The 14866-nt window shown below is 60.7% G+C and overlaps 1 protein-coding gene across 1 annotated transcript; it reads left to right on the plus strand.

Annotated features, from left to right (window-relative positions):
- Positions 1–1338: 1338 nt before the first annotated feature.
- Positions 1339–14613, plus strand: LOC130592423 (IQ motif and SEC7 domain-containing protein 2-like; the record flags this gene model as incomplete). Its single annotated transcript, XM_057396692.1, has 10 exons — positions 1339–1690; positions 2883–3362; positions 4302–5206; positions 8261–8422; positions 8524–8646; positions 11445–11611; positions 11719–11858; positions 12852–12977; positions 13078–13177; positions 14444–14613. Coding segments are annotated over exons 1-10 (2724 nt in total), but the record flags the coding sequence as incomplete, so codon positions are not given.
- Positions 14614–14866: the final 253 nt, after the last annotated feature.

The raw sequence follows: 14866 nt of genomic DNA on the forward strand, positions 1-14866 counted from the left end.
CCCCCATGTCCCTGTGTCCCCATGTCCGTGTGTCCCCAGCTCTGTGTCCCTTTGTCCCCATAGTCTGAGCTCAGAGGGGATCCAAGAGGTCATGGGGGACCCTTGAGGCCATTTGGGGGTGTCAATGGGGTGTCAAGGGGGTGTCAAGGGGGGTGTCAATGAGGTGTCAAGGGGGGTGTCAAGGGGGGTCAAGGGGGGTGTCAATGGGGTGTCAGTGGGGTGTCAATGAGGTGTCAAGGGGGATGTCAATGAGGTGTCAATGGGGTGTCAGTGGGGTGTCAGTGGGGTGTCAATGAGGTGTCAAGGGGGGTGTCAATGGGGTGTCAATGGGGTGTCAGTGGGGTGTCAATGAGGTGTCAAGGGGGGTGTCAATGAGGTGTCAAGGGGTGTCAATGGGGTGTCAGTGGGGTGTCAATGAGGTGTCAAGGGGGTGTCAATGGGGTGTCAGTGGGGTGTCAATGAGGTGTCAAGGGGGGTGTCAATGAGGTGTCAAGGGGGGTGTCAATGGGGTGTCAATGAGATGTCAAGGGGGGTGTCAATGGGGTGTCAATGGGTGTCCATGGCTGTCAATGTGTGCCAATGGTTGTCAGTGGGTGCCAATGGCTGTCAATGGGAGTCAGTGGGTGCCCGTGGCTGTCAATGGTTGTCAATGGGTGCCAATGGTTGTCAATGAGTGTCAATGGGTGTCAATGGCTGCCACCGGGTGTTAATGGGTGCCAATGGTTGTCAATGGGTGTCAATGGGTGTCAATGGGAGTTACTGGGTGCCCATGGCTGTCAATGGGTGTCACTGGGTGTCAATGGGTGTCAATGGGTGTCAATGGGTGTCACTGGGTGCCCATGGCTGTCAATGGCTGTCAATGGTTGTCAATGGCTGTCAATGGGTGACACCGGATGTCAATGGGTGTCACTGGGTGCCAATGGTTGTCAGTGGCTGTCAATGGGTGACACCGGATGTCAATGGGTGTCACTGGGTGCCAGTGGTTGTCAATGGCTGTCAATGGGTGTCAATGGGAGTTACTGGGTGCCCATGGCTGTCAATGGGTGTCACTGGGTGTCAATGGCTGTCAATGGGTGTTACTGGGTGCCCATGGCTGTCAATGGGTGTCACTGGGTGTCAATGGCTGTCAATGGGTGTCACTGGGTGTCAATGGCTGTCAATGGGTGTTACTGGGTGCCCATGGCTGTCAATGGGTGTCACTGGGTGTCAATGGCTGTCAATGGGTGTTACTGGGTGCCCATGGCTGTCAATGGCTGTCAATGGGTGTCAATGGCTGTCAATGGGTGTTACTGGGTGCCCATGGCTGTCAATGGGTGTCAATGGCTGTCAATGGCTGTCAATGGGTGTCAATGGGTGTTACTGGGTGCCCATGGCTGTCAATGGGTGCCAACGGGTGCCCCTGTGTCCCCGCAGCGTGGACGGCGAGGCTCCAGGCAGCGAAGGGGGGGGGCCGGTCCCCGACAGCCCCGGGCGCCCCCCCCCGTACCGGGGCCTCCCCCAAGCGGCTCCCCCCGGTGCAGGGGGGTCCGGGGGGGGGCCCGGGGGGGGCTCCCCGGGGCTGGGCTGGGCCCGGCTCCCCCCGCAGCCGGCGAGCGTGGCCCTGCGCAAGCAGCAGGAGGAGGAGGAGAGCAAGAGGCCGAAGGCTCTGAGCGACAGCTACGAGCTCTCCACTGACCTGGAGGACAAGAAGGTACCGGGGGGGACATGGGGGGGGGCAATGGGGGGGACATGGGGGGTAATGGGGGGGGTGTCACAAACATCATGTGATGGGAGCCGGCTGTACCTGATGGTCCTCAGGGCTGTGGGGTGCGCACCATGTGGGGTGGTCTCCATCCCTCCAGGATGGTCCCCAGCCCCTGTGATGGTCCCCAGCCCCTATGATGGTCTCCATCCCTCCAGGATGGTCCCCAGCCCCTGTGATGGTCCCCAGCCCCTATGATGGTCTCCAGCCCCTGTGATGGTCTCCAGCCCCTATGATGGTCCCCAGCCCTGTACGGTGGCCTCACCGTGTCCTTCTCCGGTCCTGTTCTCTCCCTGTCTCCATGTGCCTGTTCATGGCCCCATCCCCATCTCCCCATCCATGTCCCCATCCCCATCTTCCCATTCCCATCCCCATCCCCATCTTCCCATTCCCATCCCCATCCCCATCCCCGACTCCATCCCCATCTTCCCATCCGCATCTCCATGTCTCCATCCCCATCTCCCCATCCCCATCTTCCCATCCCCATCCCCATCTCCATCCCCATCCCCATCCCATCCCCATCCCATCCCCATCCCCATCCCCATCCCATCCCCATGTCCCCATCCCCATCCCATCCCCATCCTCATCCCATCCCCATGTCCCCATCCCATCCCCATCCCATCCCATCCCATCCCCATCCCATCCCCATGTCTCCATCCCCATCTTCCCACCCGCATCCCCATGTCTCCATCCCCATCTCCTCATCCCCATCCCCATCCCCATCCCATCCCCATCCCCATCCCCATGTCTCCATCCCCATCTCCCCATCCCATCCCATCCCCATCCCATCCCATCCCATCCCATCCCCATCCCATCCCCATCCCATCCCCACCCCATCCCCATCCCCATGTCCCCATCCCCATCCCATCCCCATCCTCATCCCATCCCCATGTCCCCATCCCATCCCCATCCCATCCCCATGTCCCCATCCCCATCCCATCCCCATCCCCATCCCCATCCCCATGTCCCCATCCCCATCCCATCCCCATCCCCATCCCCATCCCATCCCCACCCCATCCCCATCCCCATCCCCACCCCATCCCATCCCCACCCCATCCCCATCCCCATCCCCACCCCATGTCCCCATGTCCCCATGTCCCCATGTCCCCCCGTTCCCCCCCGTTCCCCGCCCGTCGCTCAGGTGGAGATGCTGGAGCGCAAGTACGGGGGTTACTTCCGCACCCGCCGCGCCGCCCGCACCATCCAGGCCGCCTTCCGCCGGTACCGCATGGCCCAGAAGTTCGAGCGGCTGCGGAGCGAGGGGGGGCGGGCGCGGCGCTTGGCCCTGCCCGGCCTCCGCCTCCAGTTCTCCTTCGAGGAGTACGACCGGGGCCCCCCCCCGCCGGCCCCGGGGCCCCCCCCGCCGCCCCCCCCGTACTTCCAAGGCAAACCCGCCTCGCTGGACGAGGGCGTGCTGGGGGGGCCCCGCAGGGCGCCGCGCTATGGGGGGTCCTGTAGGGCTGGCTTGGATGGAGGGGGGGGTGCGGGGGTGGGGGGGGGAGCTGGGGAGGTGGGGGCGGGGATTGGAGGAGGGGGACCCGGGAGCCCCCCCCGGCAGCTCTCGGCTTCGGCGGATTTCGGGCCCGGAGGGGCTGACCTGGAGGAGGCGTTCGCGCAGCAGGTGGGGGGGGGGGGGGGGGGGCTATAGGGGGAGGGGGGGGTATAGGGGACTGGGGGGTATAGGGGGCGGGGGGGGTTTGGGGGCTATAGGGGACTGTGGGGGGTATAGGGGGCTGGGGGGGCTATAGGGGACTGTGGGGGGTATAGGGGGCTGGGGGGGCTATAAGGGACTGGGGGGGCTATAGGGGACTTGGGGGGGCATAGGGGGCTGGGGGGGTATAGGGGGCTGGGGGTATAGGGAACTGGGGGGGCTATAGGGGACTGGGGGGCTATAGGGAACTGGGGGGGCTATAGGGGACTGGGGGGGTATGGGGGCTATAGGGGACTGTGGGGCTATAGGGGACTGGGGGGCTGTAGGGGACTGGGGGGGCTATAGGGAACTGGGGGGGTATGGGGGCTATAGGGGACTGGGGGAGCTATGGGGGATGGGGGGCTCAATGGGTGCTGATGGGGGGGGTCAATGGGTGCTGACGGGGGGGTCAATGGGTGCTGATGGGGGGGTCAATGGGTGCTGACGGGGGGTCAATGGGTGCTGATGGGGGGGTCAATGGGTGCTGATGGGGGGTCAATGGGTTCTGATGGGGGGTCAATGGGTTCTGATGGGGGGGTCAATGGGTGCTGATGGGGGGTCAATGGGTGCTGATGGGGGGTCAATGGGTGCTGATGGGGGGGCTCAATGGGTGCTGATGGGGGGGTCAATGGGTGCTGATGGGGGGGTCAATGGGTGCTGATGGGGGGTCAATGGGTGCTGACGGGGGGGGGGGGTCAATGGGTGCTGACGGGGGGCTCAATGGGTGCTGATGGGGGGGTCAATGGGTGCTGATGGGGGGTCAATGGGTTCTGATGGGGGGTCAATGGGTTCTGATGGGGGGTCAATGGGTTCTGATGGGGGGTCAATGGGTGCTGACGGGGGGGTCCCCCCCTCTCTCTCTCCCCCCAGGTGAAATCTTTGGCCGCCTCCATTGACGAGGCCCTGGGGGGGGGCCGCGGGGTCCCCCCCGGCGGCCCCGCCCCCCCCGCGGGGGACAGCGCCGCCACCTCCACCAGTGACGTCACCCTGTACCTGGACGAGGGGCTCCCCGGCTCCCCCCACTCCCCGGAGCGCCCCCCCAGCCCCGAGCCCCCCCCTTCGGACACGGGGGGGCCCCCGCCCCCCCCTGCGCCCCCCCCTCCTCTGCCCCCCCCCCCCCCCCCGCCCCCCAACACCAGCACCAACCCCCCCCCCGGCCCTGCCGAGCGCTGGGGGGGAGGGGCCGAGGACCCCCCCCCCCGCCGTGGCCCCCCCTGTTTGGAATGCCGGGGCCGCGGGGGGGTGGGGGGGGGGCACCCCCCGTTGCTCACGGTTGAGCCCCCCAGCGACAGCTCCGCCGACCTCAGCGACCGCTCCGACCGCGGCTCCGTCAACCGGGGGGGCCCCTACGACCCCGGCGACGGCGGGGGGGGCACCTTGCCCCGTAGCGGACCCCCCCACCGCTGCTTCCACCCCGAAGCCGCCCCCCCCCCCCCTTCCGCCGGTCCCCCCCCCGGCCCCCCCCCCCCACCACCACCACCACCACCACCGCCGCCCGCCCCCGAGGAGGGCTCCGATGGGGACAACGAGAGCCTGGGGAGCAGCTCCAACTCCAACGAGAGCCTCAACTGCTCGTCGGGTTCCTCGTCCCGGGACAGCTTGAGGAGACCCCCCCCCCCCCCCCCCCCCCCCCCCGCAGCCCCCCCGCAGCCCCCCCCGCCCCCCGGCAAGGCCACGTACCAACGGGAGCCGCGGCAGAGCTGGGACTCGCCGGCGCTCAACAACGACGTGGTCCAGCGGCGCCAGTACCGCATCGGCCTCAACCTCTTCAACAAGTGAGGGGCAGGGGGGAGCGGGGGGGGCTATGGGGTCTATGGGGTCGCGGGAGCTGTGGGGAAGGGCGGGGAGAGGTTGGCGGTACCGTGGGTAGGGTGGTGATGGTGGTGGCGCTAGGGTGGAGGTGCTCTAGGTGAGGCTATAGGGTGCGTGTGGGGATGCTCTAGGTGAGGCTATAGGGTGCGTGTGGGGATGCTCTAGGTGAGGCTATAGGGTGCGTGTGGGGATGCTCTAGGTGAGGCTATAGGGTGGGTGTGGGGATGCTCTAGGTGAGGCTATAGGGTGCGTGTGGGGATGCTCTAGGTGAGGCTATAGGGTGCGTGTGGGGATGGGCTAGGTGAGGCTATAGGGTGCGTGTGGGGATGGGCTAGGTGAGGCTATAGGGTGGGGATGGGGATGGGCTAGGTGAGGCTATAGGGTGCGTGTGGGGATGCTCTAGGTGAGGCTATAGGGTGCATGTGGGGATGGGCTAGGTGAGGCTATAGGGTGCGTGTGGGGATGGGCTAGGTGAGGCTATAGGGTGCGTGTGGGGATGCTCTAGGTGAGGCTATAGGGTGCGTGTGGGGATGGGCTAGGTGAGGCTATAGGGTGCGTGTGGGGATGGGCTAGGTGAGGCTATAGGGTGCGTGTGGGGATGGGCTAGGTGAGGCTATAGGGTGCGTGTGGGGATGCTCTAGCTGAGGCTATAGGGTGCGTGTGGGGATGGGCTAGGTGAGGCTATAGGGTGCGTGTGGGGATGGGCTAGGTGAGGCTATAGGGTGCGTGTGGGGATGGGCTAGGTGAGGCTATAGGGTGCGTGTGGGGATGGGCTAGGTGAGGCTATAGGGTGCGTGTGGGGATGCTCTAGGTGAGGCTATAGGGTGCGTGTGGGGATGGGCTAGGTGAGGCTATAGGGTGCATGTGGGGATGGGCTAGGTGAGGCTATAGGGTGGGTGTGGGGATGCTCTAGGTGAGGCTATAGGGTGCGTGTGGGGATGGGCTAGGTGAGGCTATAGGGTGCGTGTGGGGATGGGCTAGGTGAGGCTATAGGGTGCGTGTGGGGATGGGCTAGGTGAGGCTATAGGGTGCGTGTGGGGATGGGCTAGGTGAGGCTATAGGGTGCGTGTGGGGATGCTCTAGGTGAGGCTATAGGGTGCGTGTGGGGATGGGCTAGGTGAGGCTATAGGGTGCGTGTGGGGATGCTCTAGGTGAGGCTATAGGGTGCGTGTGGGGATGCTCTAGGTGAGGCTATAGGGTGCGTGTGGGGATGGGCTAGGTGAGGCTATAGGGTGGGGATGGGGATGGGCTAGGTGAGGCTATAGGGTGCGTGTGGGGATGCTCTAGGTGAGGCTATAGGGTGCGTGTGGGGATGGGCTAGGTGAGGCTATAGGGTGCGTGTGGGGATGCTCTAGGTGAGGCTATAGGGTGCGTGTGGGGATGCTCTAGGTGAGGCTATAGGGTGCGTGTGGGGATGGGCTAGGTGAGGCTATAGGGTGCGTGTGGGGATGGGCTAGGTGAGGCTATAGGGTGGGTGTGGGGATGCGCTAGGTGAGGCTATAGGGTGGGTGTGGGGATGCTCTAGGTGAGGCTATAGGGTGCGTGTGGGGATGGGCTAGGTGAGGCTATAGGGTGCGTGTGGGGATGGGCTAGGTGAGGCTATAGGGTGCGTGTGGGGATGGGCTAGGTGAGGCTATAGGGTGCGTGTGGGGATGGGCTAGATGAGGCTATAGGGTGGGGATGGGGATGGGCTAGGTGAGGCTATAGGGTGCGTGTGGGGATGCTCTAGGTGAGGCTATAGGGTGGGGATGGGGATGGTCTGTGTGGCCCTATAGTGTGGATATGGTGATGTTCTACATGGCCCTATAGTGTGGATATGGTGATGTTCTACATGACCCTATAGGGTGGGTATGGGGATGTTCTAGGTGACCCTATAGCATGGGTATAGTGATGCTCTAGGTGATCCTATAGTGTGGGTATGATGATCTAGGTGACCCTATATCATAGGTATAGTGATGTTCTGGGTGACCCTATAGCATGGGCATGTTGACGTTCTAGTGACCCTATAGTGTGGGTATGGTGATGTTCTAGGTGACCCTATAGCTTGGGTATAATGATCTAGGTGACCCTATAGTGTGGGTATGGCGATGTTCTAGGTGACCCTATAGCGTGGGTATGGTGGTGTTCTAGATAACCCTATAGTAAGGGTATGGTGATGTTCTAGATAACCCTATACTACAGGTATGGCGGATGTTCTAGGTGACCCTATAGGGTGGGTATGGTGATGCTGTAGGTGACCCTATAGTGTAGGTATGGTGATGTTCTAGGTAACCCTATAGCATGGGTACATTGATGTTCTAGTTAACCCTATATGATAGGTATGGTGATGTTCTAGGTAACACTATAGTATGAGTACAGTGATGTTCTAGGTAGCACTACAGTAGAGATATGATGTTCTAGGTGACCCTATAGCATGATATGCTGATGTTCTAGGTGACCCTATAGCATGGGTATGGTGATGTTCTAGGTGACCCTATAGCATGATATGCTGATGTTCTAGGTGACCCTATAGCATGGGTATGATGATGTTCTAGGTGACCCTATAGCATGATATGCTGATGTTCTAGGTGACCCTATAGCATGGGTATGATGATGTTCTAGGTGACCCTATAGCATGGGTATGATGATGTTCTAGGTGACCCTATAGCATGGGTATGGTGATGTTCTAGGTGACCCTATAGCATGGGTATGATGATGTTCTAGGTGACCCTATAGCATGGGTATGATGATGTTCTAGGTGACCCTATAGCATGGGTATGATGATGTTCTAGGTGACCCTATTGCATGGGTATGATGATGTTCTAGGTGACCCTATAGCATGGGTATGATGATGTTCTAGGTGACCCTATAGCATGGGTATGATGATGTTCTAGGTGACCCTATAGCATGGGTATGATGATGACCCAGGGGATGATGACGTCCAGGTCACCCCATGGCCGGGGTGGGGGGGACAGGACACACACAGAGCCCCCCCCTCCCCCAATGGTGGTGATGCCATGGGTCCCCCCCATTGACAGGAAACCAGAGAAGGGGATCCAGTACCTGATCGAGAGGGGCTTCCTCTCGGACACGCCGGTGGGGGTGGCCCACTTCATCCTGGAGAGGAAGGGGCTGAGCCGGCAAATGATCGGCGAGTTCCTCGGCAACCGGCAGAAGCAGTTCAACCGCGACGTCCTCGAGTGAGGGGGGGCCCCATGGCCGTGGGGCAGGGGGGGTGATGGGGACCCTCGGCATGGGGGGTGACCCCGGTACCGAGCCCACCCCGCGGGTGTCCCCGCAGCTGCGTGGTAGACGAGATGGACTTCTCGGGCATGGAGCTGGATGAGGCCCTGCGCAAGTTCCAGTCCCACATCCGCGTGCAGGGGGAGGCCCAGAAGGTCGAGCGCTTGATCGAGGCCTTCAGGTGAGGGATGGGGCCGTGGGGTGGGGTTCCAGGTGTCCCTGCAGAGGGGTGCTCGATGTGACCTGGGAGGGAGGCTCTAGGTCACCCTATGGGAGGTGACCCCGTGGAGGGATGCTCTAGGTGGTCTATGAGGGATGCTCTATGTGATCCATGAGGGGTGCTCTATGGGATCCATGAGGGGTGCTCTATGGGATCCATGAGGGCTGATCTATGTGATCTATGAGGGGTGCTGTATGTGATCTATGAGGGATGCTCTAGGTCACCCTATGGGAGGTGACCCCGTGGAGGGATGCTCTAGGTGGTCTATGAGGGATGCTCCATGTGATCCATGAGGGATGCTCCATGTGATCCATGAGGGATGCTCAATGTGACCTATGCTCAATGTGACCTATGGAGGGATGCTCTAGGTGATCCATGAGGGATGCTCTAGGTGATCCATGAGGGATGCTCTAGGTGATCCATGAGGGATGCTCTATGTGATCTATGAGGGATGCTCTAGGTGATCCATGAGGGATGCTCTAGGTGATCCATGAAGGATGCTCTAGGTGATCCATGAGGGATGCTCTAGGTGATCTATGAGGGATGCTCTAGGTGATCCATGAGGGATGCTCTAGGTGATCTATGAGGGATGCTCTAGGTGATCCATGAGGGATGCTCTAGGTGATCCATGAGGGATGCTCTAGGTGATCCATGAAGGATGCTCTAGGTGATCCATGAGGGATGCTCTAGGTGATCCATGAGGGATGCTCTAGGTGATCCATGAAGGATGCTCTAGGTGATCAATGAGGGATGCTCTAGGTGATCAATGAGGGATGCTTGATGTGATCCATGAGGGATGCTCTATGTGATCTATGAGGGATGCTCTATGTGATCCATGAAGGATGCTCTAGGTGATCAATGAGGGTTGCTCTAGGTGATCCATGAAGGATGCTCTAGGTGATCTATGAGGGATGCTCTAGGTGATCCATGAGGGATGCTCTAGGTGATCTATGAGGGATGCTCTAGGTGATCCATGAGGGATGCTCTAGGTGATCCATGAAGGATGCTCTAGGTGATCAATGAGGGATGCTCTAGGTGATCAATGAGGGATGCTTGATGTGATCCATGAGGGATGCTCTATGTGATCTATGAGGGATGCTCTATGTGATCCATGAAGGATGCTCTAGGTGATCAATGAGGGATGCTCTAGGTGATCCATGAAGGATGCTCTAGGTGATCCATGAGGGATGCTCTAGGTGATCCATGAGGGATGCTCTATGTGATCTATGAGGGATGCTCTAGGTGATCCATGAGGGATGCTCTAGGTGATCCATGAAGGATGCTCTAGGTGATCCATGAGGGATGCTCTAGGTGATCTATGAGGGATGCTCTAGGTGATCCATGAGGGATGCTCTAGGTGATCTATGAGGGATGCTCTAGGTGATCCATGAGGGATGCTCTAGGTGATCCATGAGGGATGCTCTAGGTGATCCATGAAGGATGCTCTAGGTGATCCATGAGGGATGCTCTAGGTGATCCATGAGGGATGCTCTAGGTGATCCATGAAGGATGCTCTAGGTGATCAATGAGGGATGCTCTAGGTGATCAATGAGGGATGCTTGATGTGATCCATGAGGGATGCTCTATGTGATCTATGAGGGATGCTCTATGTGATCCATGAAGGATGCTCTAGGTGATCAATGAGGGTTGCTCTAGGTGATCCATGAAGGATGCTCTAGGTGATCTATGAGGGATGCTCTAGGTGATCCATGAGGGATGCTCTAGGTGATCTATGAGGGATGCTCTAGGTGATCCATGAGGGATGCTCTAGGTGATCCATGAAGGATGCTCTAGGTGATCAATGAGGGATGCTCTAGGTGATCAATGAGGGATGCTTGATGTGATCCATGAGGGATGCTCTATGTGATCTATGAGGGATGCTCTATGTGATCCATGAAGGATGCTCTAGGTGATCAATGAGGGATGCTCTAGGTGATCAATGAGGGGTGCTTGATGTGATCCATGAGGGATGCTCTATGTGATCTATGAGGGGTGATCTAGGTGCTCTATGAGGGATGCTCTGGGTGATCAATGAGGGATGCTCTATGTGATCTATGAGGGGTGATCTAGGTGCTCTATGAGGGATGCTCTGGGTGATCAATGAGGGATGCTCTATGTGATCCATGAGGGATGCTCTATGTGACCTATGAGGGATGCTCTGGGTGATCTATGAGGGATGCTCTAGGTCACCCTATGGGAGGTGACTCTACGGAGGGATGCTCTAGGTGCTCTATGAGGGATGCTCTATGTGATCCATGAGGGATGCTCTATGTGATCTATGAGGGATGCTCTAGGTCACCCTATGGGAGGTGTCCCTATGGGGGGATGCTCTATGTGACCTATGAGGGATGCTCTAGGTCACCCTATGGGAGAAGTCCCAGGTGTCCCTATGGGGGGATGCTCTATGTGATCTATGAGGGATGCTCTAGGTCACCCTATGGGAGGTGTCCCTATGGGGGGATGCTCTATGTGACCTATGAGGAATGCTCTAGGTCACCCTATAGGAGAAGCCCCAGGTGACCCCGTGGACCAGGTTGGGGGACATTTGGTTTGATGCCACATGCAGGGATGGGTGACATTCCAGGTGTCCCTATGGACCACGCAGGGGGGCCTTGGGCCCCACATGATGCTCTAGGTGACCCTATAGGTACCATTCAATGCGATTCCCCACACGCAAGGAGCTCTGCCCCACACCGGTGCCGAGTCCCCCCCCCATTGACCCTATGGGCCATGGGGACAAGCCCTGTTCCACGCCGCAGCCAGCGCTACTGCGTGTGCAACGCGGCCCTGCTGCGCCAGTTCCGCAACCCGGACACCATCTTCATCCTGGCCTTCGCCATCATCCTCCTCAACACGGACATGTACAGCCCCAGCGTGAAGGCCGAGCGCAAGATGAAGCTGGAGGACTTCATCAAGAACCTCCGAGGTGATGGAGCAAGGGGGTCCTCATTGGGGGGGGGGGGGGGGGGGTATCCCCATCCCTTGCTCATGGATGGATGGGGGGGTTCTAGAGCGGTGGCCGGTGTCGCGCAGGGGTGGACAACGGGGAGGACATCCCCCGGGACATGCTGGTGGGCATCTACCAGCGCATCCAGAGCCGGGAGCTGCGCACCAACGACGACCACGTGTCCCAGGTCCAGGCCGTCGAGCGCATGATCGTCGGCAAGAAGCCGGTGGGTCCCGGGGGGGGGACCGGGATGGTTGGGGTCTGTGGAGGGGTGGGCTATGGGGGCCCTATGGGGAACGCTTTAGGGGACCCATAGGGGATGCTCTAGGTGACCTATGGGAGGTGTTCTAGGTGACCCTATGGGGAATGCTTTAGGGGACCCATATGGGATGCTCTATGTGACCTATGGGAGGTGTTCTAGGTGACCCTATGGGGAATGCTTTAGGGGACCCATAGCGGATGCTCTAGGTGACCTATGGGAGGTGTTCTAGGTGACCCTATGGGGAATGCTTTAGGGGACCCATAGGGGATGCTCTAGGTGACCTATGGGAGGTGTTCTAGGTGACCCTATGGGGAATGCTTTAGGGGACCCATAGCGGATGCTCTATGTGACCTATGGGAGGTGTTCTAGGTAACTCTATGGGGAGTGCTTTAGGGGACCCATAGAGGGTGCTCTAGGTGACCTATGGGAGGTGTTCTAGGTGACCCTATGGGGAATGCTTTAGGGGACCCATAGGGGATGGTCTAGGTAACTCATGGGGATGTTCTAGGTGACCCTATCGTGAATGCTCTTGGTAATCCTATAGAGAATGCTTTAGGTGATCTATGGGGAGATATTCTAGGCCACCCTATGGGGGACGCTCCAGGTCACCCTATGGGTGATGCTCTAGGTGCTCTATGAGGGATACTCTAGGTGACCATATGGGTGATGCTCTAGAGGGATGCTCTAGGTCACCCTATGGGGGATGCTCTAGAGGGATGCTGTAGGCCACCCTATGGGGGATGCTCTAGGCCACCCTATGGGGATGCTCAAGGTGCTCTCTGAGGGATGCTCTAGGCCACCCTATGGCAAAAGCCCTGGTTGACCCAGTGGTGCCCATTGACCACAACACTCAAGGTTGCCCAATGACCAATGGCGCCGGTGACCCAACAGCACCCATTGCAGTTACCAAGGACCCCCCCCCCATCCCTTTCCTGTCCCCCCCCCCCTTGTCCCCAGGTGCTGTCCCTGCCCCACCGGCGCCTGGTTTGCTGCTGCCAACTCTATGAGGTGCCCGACCCCAACCGGCCCCAGCGCCTGGGGCTGCACCAACGCGAGGTCTTCCTCTTCAATGACCTTCTGGTGGTGAGCCCGGGGCGCCGTGGGGCTGGGGGCCCCATTGGGGGTGTCCATGGGGAGGGGGTGGGGGGTGTCTCCCATTGACCCTATGGCCCCCCGTTGGTAGGTGACGAAGATCTTCCAGAAGAAGAAGATCCTGGTGACCTACAGCTTCCGCCAGAGCTTCCCGCTGGTGGAGATGCACATGCAGCTCTTCCAGAACGCCTGTGAGCCCCATAGCACCCCACGGCACCCTATAGCACCCTATGGCACCCTATAGCACCCTATGGCACCCTATAGCACCCTATGGCACCCTATGGCAACCCAGTGCGTGCTCCCCTGCCCCCTTGCTCCATGTGGTCCACCGTGGAGTGCTGCCCACAGGGTGTCTCCTGGTGCCGCGGTGGCCTCTATGGGGTACCCCATGGGATGCTCCCTGCCTCGTTGTGTTGCCCATCGGTTGACCCATGGTGCCCCCCCCCACGCCCAGCATCCCCCAGTCCTCCCAGTGCCCATCCCAGTGCTCCCAGTGCTCATCCCAGTGCTCCCATTGCCCATCCCAGTGCTCCCAGCACCCATCCCAGTGCTCCCAGCGCCCATCCCAGTGCTCCCAGTGCCCATCCCAGTGCTCCCATTGCCCATCCCAGTGCTCCCAGCACCCATCCCAGTGCTCCCAGCACCCATCCCAGTGCTCCCAGCGCCCATCCCAGTGCTCCCAGCGCCCATCCCAGCGCTCCCAGCGCCCATCCCAGCGCTCCCAGTGCTCATCCCAGTGCTCCCATTGCCCATCCCAGTGCTCCCAGCGCCCATCCCAGCGCTCCCAGTGCCCATCCCAGTGCTCCCAGCACCCATCCCAGTGCTCCCAGCGCCCTTCCCAGTGCTCCCAGTGCCCATCCCAGTGCTCCCAGTGCCTATCCCAGTGCTCCCAGCACCCATCCCAGTGCTCCCAGCGCCCATCCCAGTGCTCCCAGTGCCCATCCCAGTGCTCCCAGCGCCCTTCCCAGTGCTCCCATCAACCCAGCACCCCATTGCCCCCCAACCCCATTGCTCCCCCATTGCCCACCCCATTGCCCCCCATTACCCCCCCGACCCCCTTACCCCCCAACCCCATCCCCCCCATTAGCCACCGCAACCCCCTTATGCCTCCAACCACCTTACCCCTCCAACCCCATTACCCCTCCATTACCCCCCACCCCATTTCCCCACCCTTACCCCCCAACGCCCTTACCCCTCCACCCCATTTCCCTCCCCTTACCCCCCCACCCCATTCCCCCCCATTAGCCCCCCCAACCCCCTTACCCCCCCACCCCATTTCCCCCCATTAGCCCCCCCAACCCCCTTACCCCCCACCCCATTGCCCCCCCCTTACCCCCCCACCCCATTCCCCCCCATTAGCCCCCCCAACCCCCTTACCCCCCACCGCATTGCCCCCCCCTTACCCCCCCCACCGCATTGCCCCCCCTTACCCCCCCGCCGTGCTGCCCCCCCCCCAGATTACCAGTTCGGGATCAAGCTGCTGTCGGCGGCGCCGGGGGGGGAGCGGAAGGTGCTCATCGTGTTCAACGCACCCAGCCCCCAGGACCGCCTGCGCTTCGCCAGCGACCTCCGCGAGAGCGTGGCCGAGGTGCAGGAGATGGAGAAGTACAGAGTGGAGGGTGAGCGGGCATGGGGGGGGCGGGGGGGGGATGGGGGGCATGGGGGGGTGATGGGAGAAATGGAGGTGATGGGGCAATGGGGGGGATGGGGAGGATGGGGGGATGGGGAGAGGGGGAGATGGGGGTGATGGAGGGATGGAGGTGATGGGGGGTGGGGTGATGGGGTAATGGGAGTGATGGGGGCAATGGGGAGGGATGGGGAGATGGGACAATGGGGGCGATGGGGGGGATGGAGGGGATGGGGGTGATGGGAGAAATGGA

The sequence above is a fragment of the Pezoporus wallicus genome, unplaced genomic scaffold (assembly GCF_028554395.1).
Source record: "Pezoporus wallicus isolate ANWC-B61680 ecotype Strahan unplaced genomic scaffold, APGP_CSIRO_Pwel_v1 contig_14849, whole genome shotgun sequence".
Classification (NCBI taxonomy): Eukaryota; Metazoa; Chordata; class Aves; order Psittaciformes; family Psittacidae; genus Pezoporus; species Pezoporus wallicus.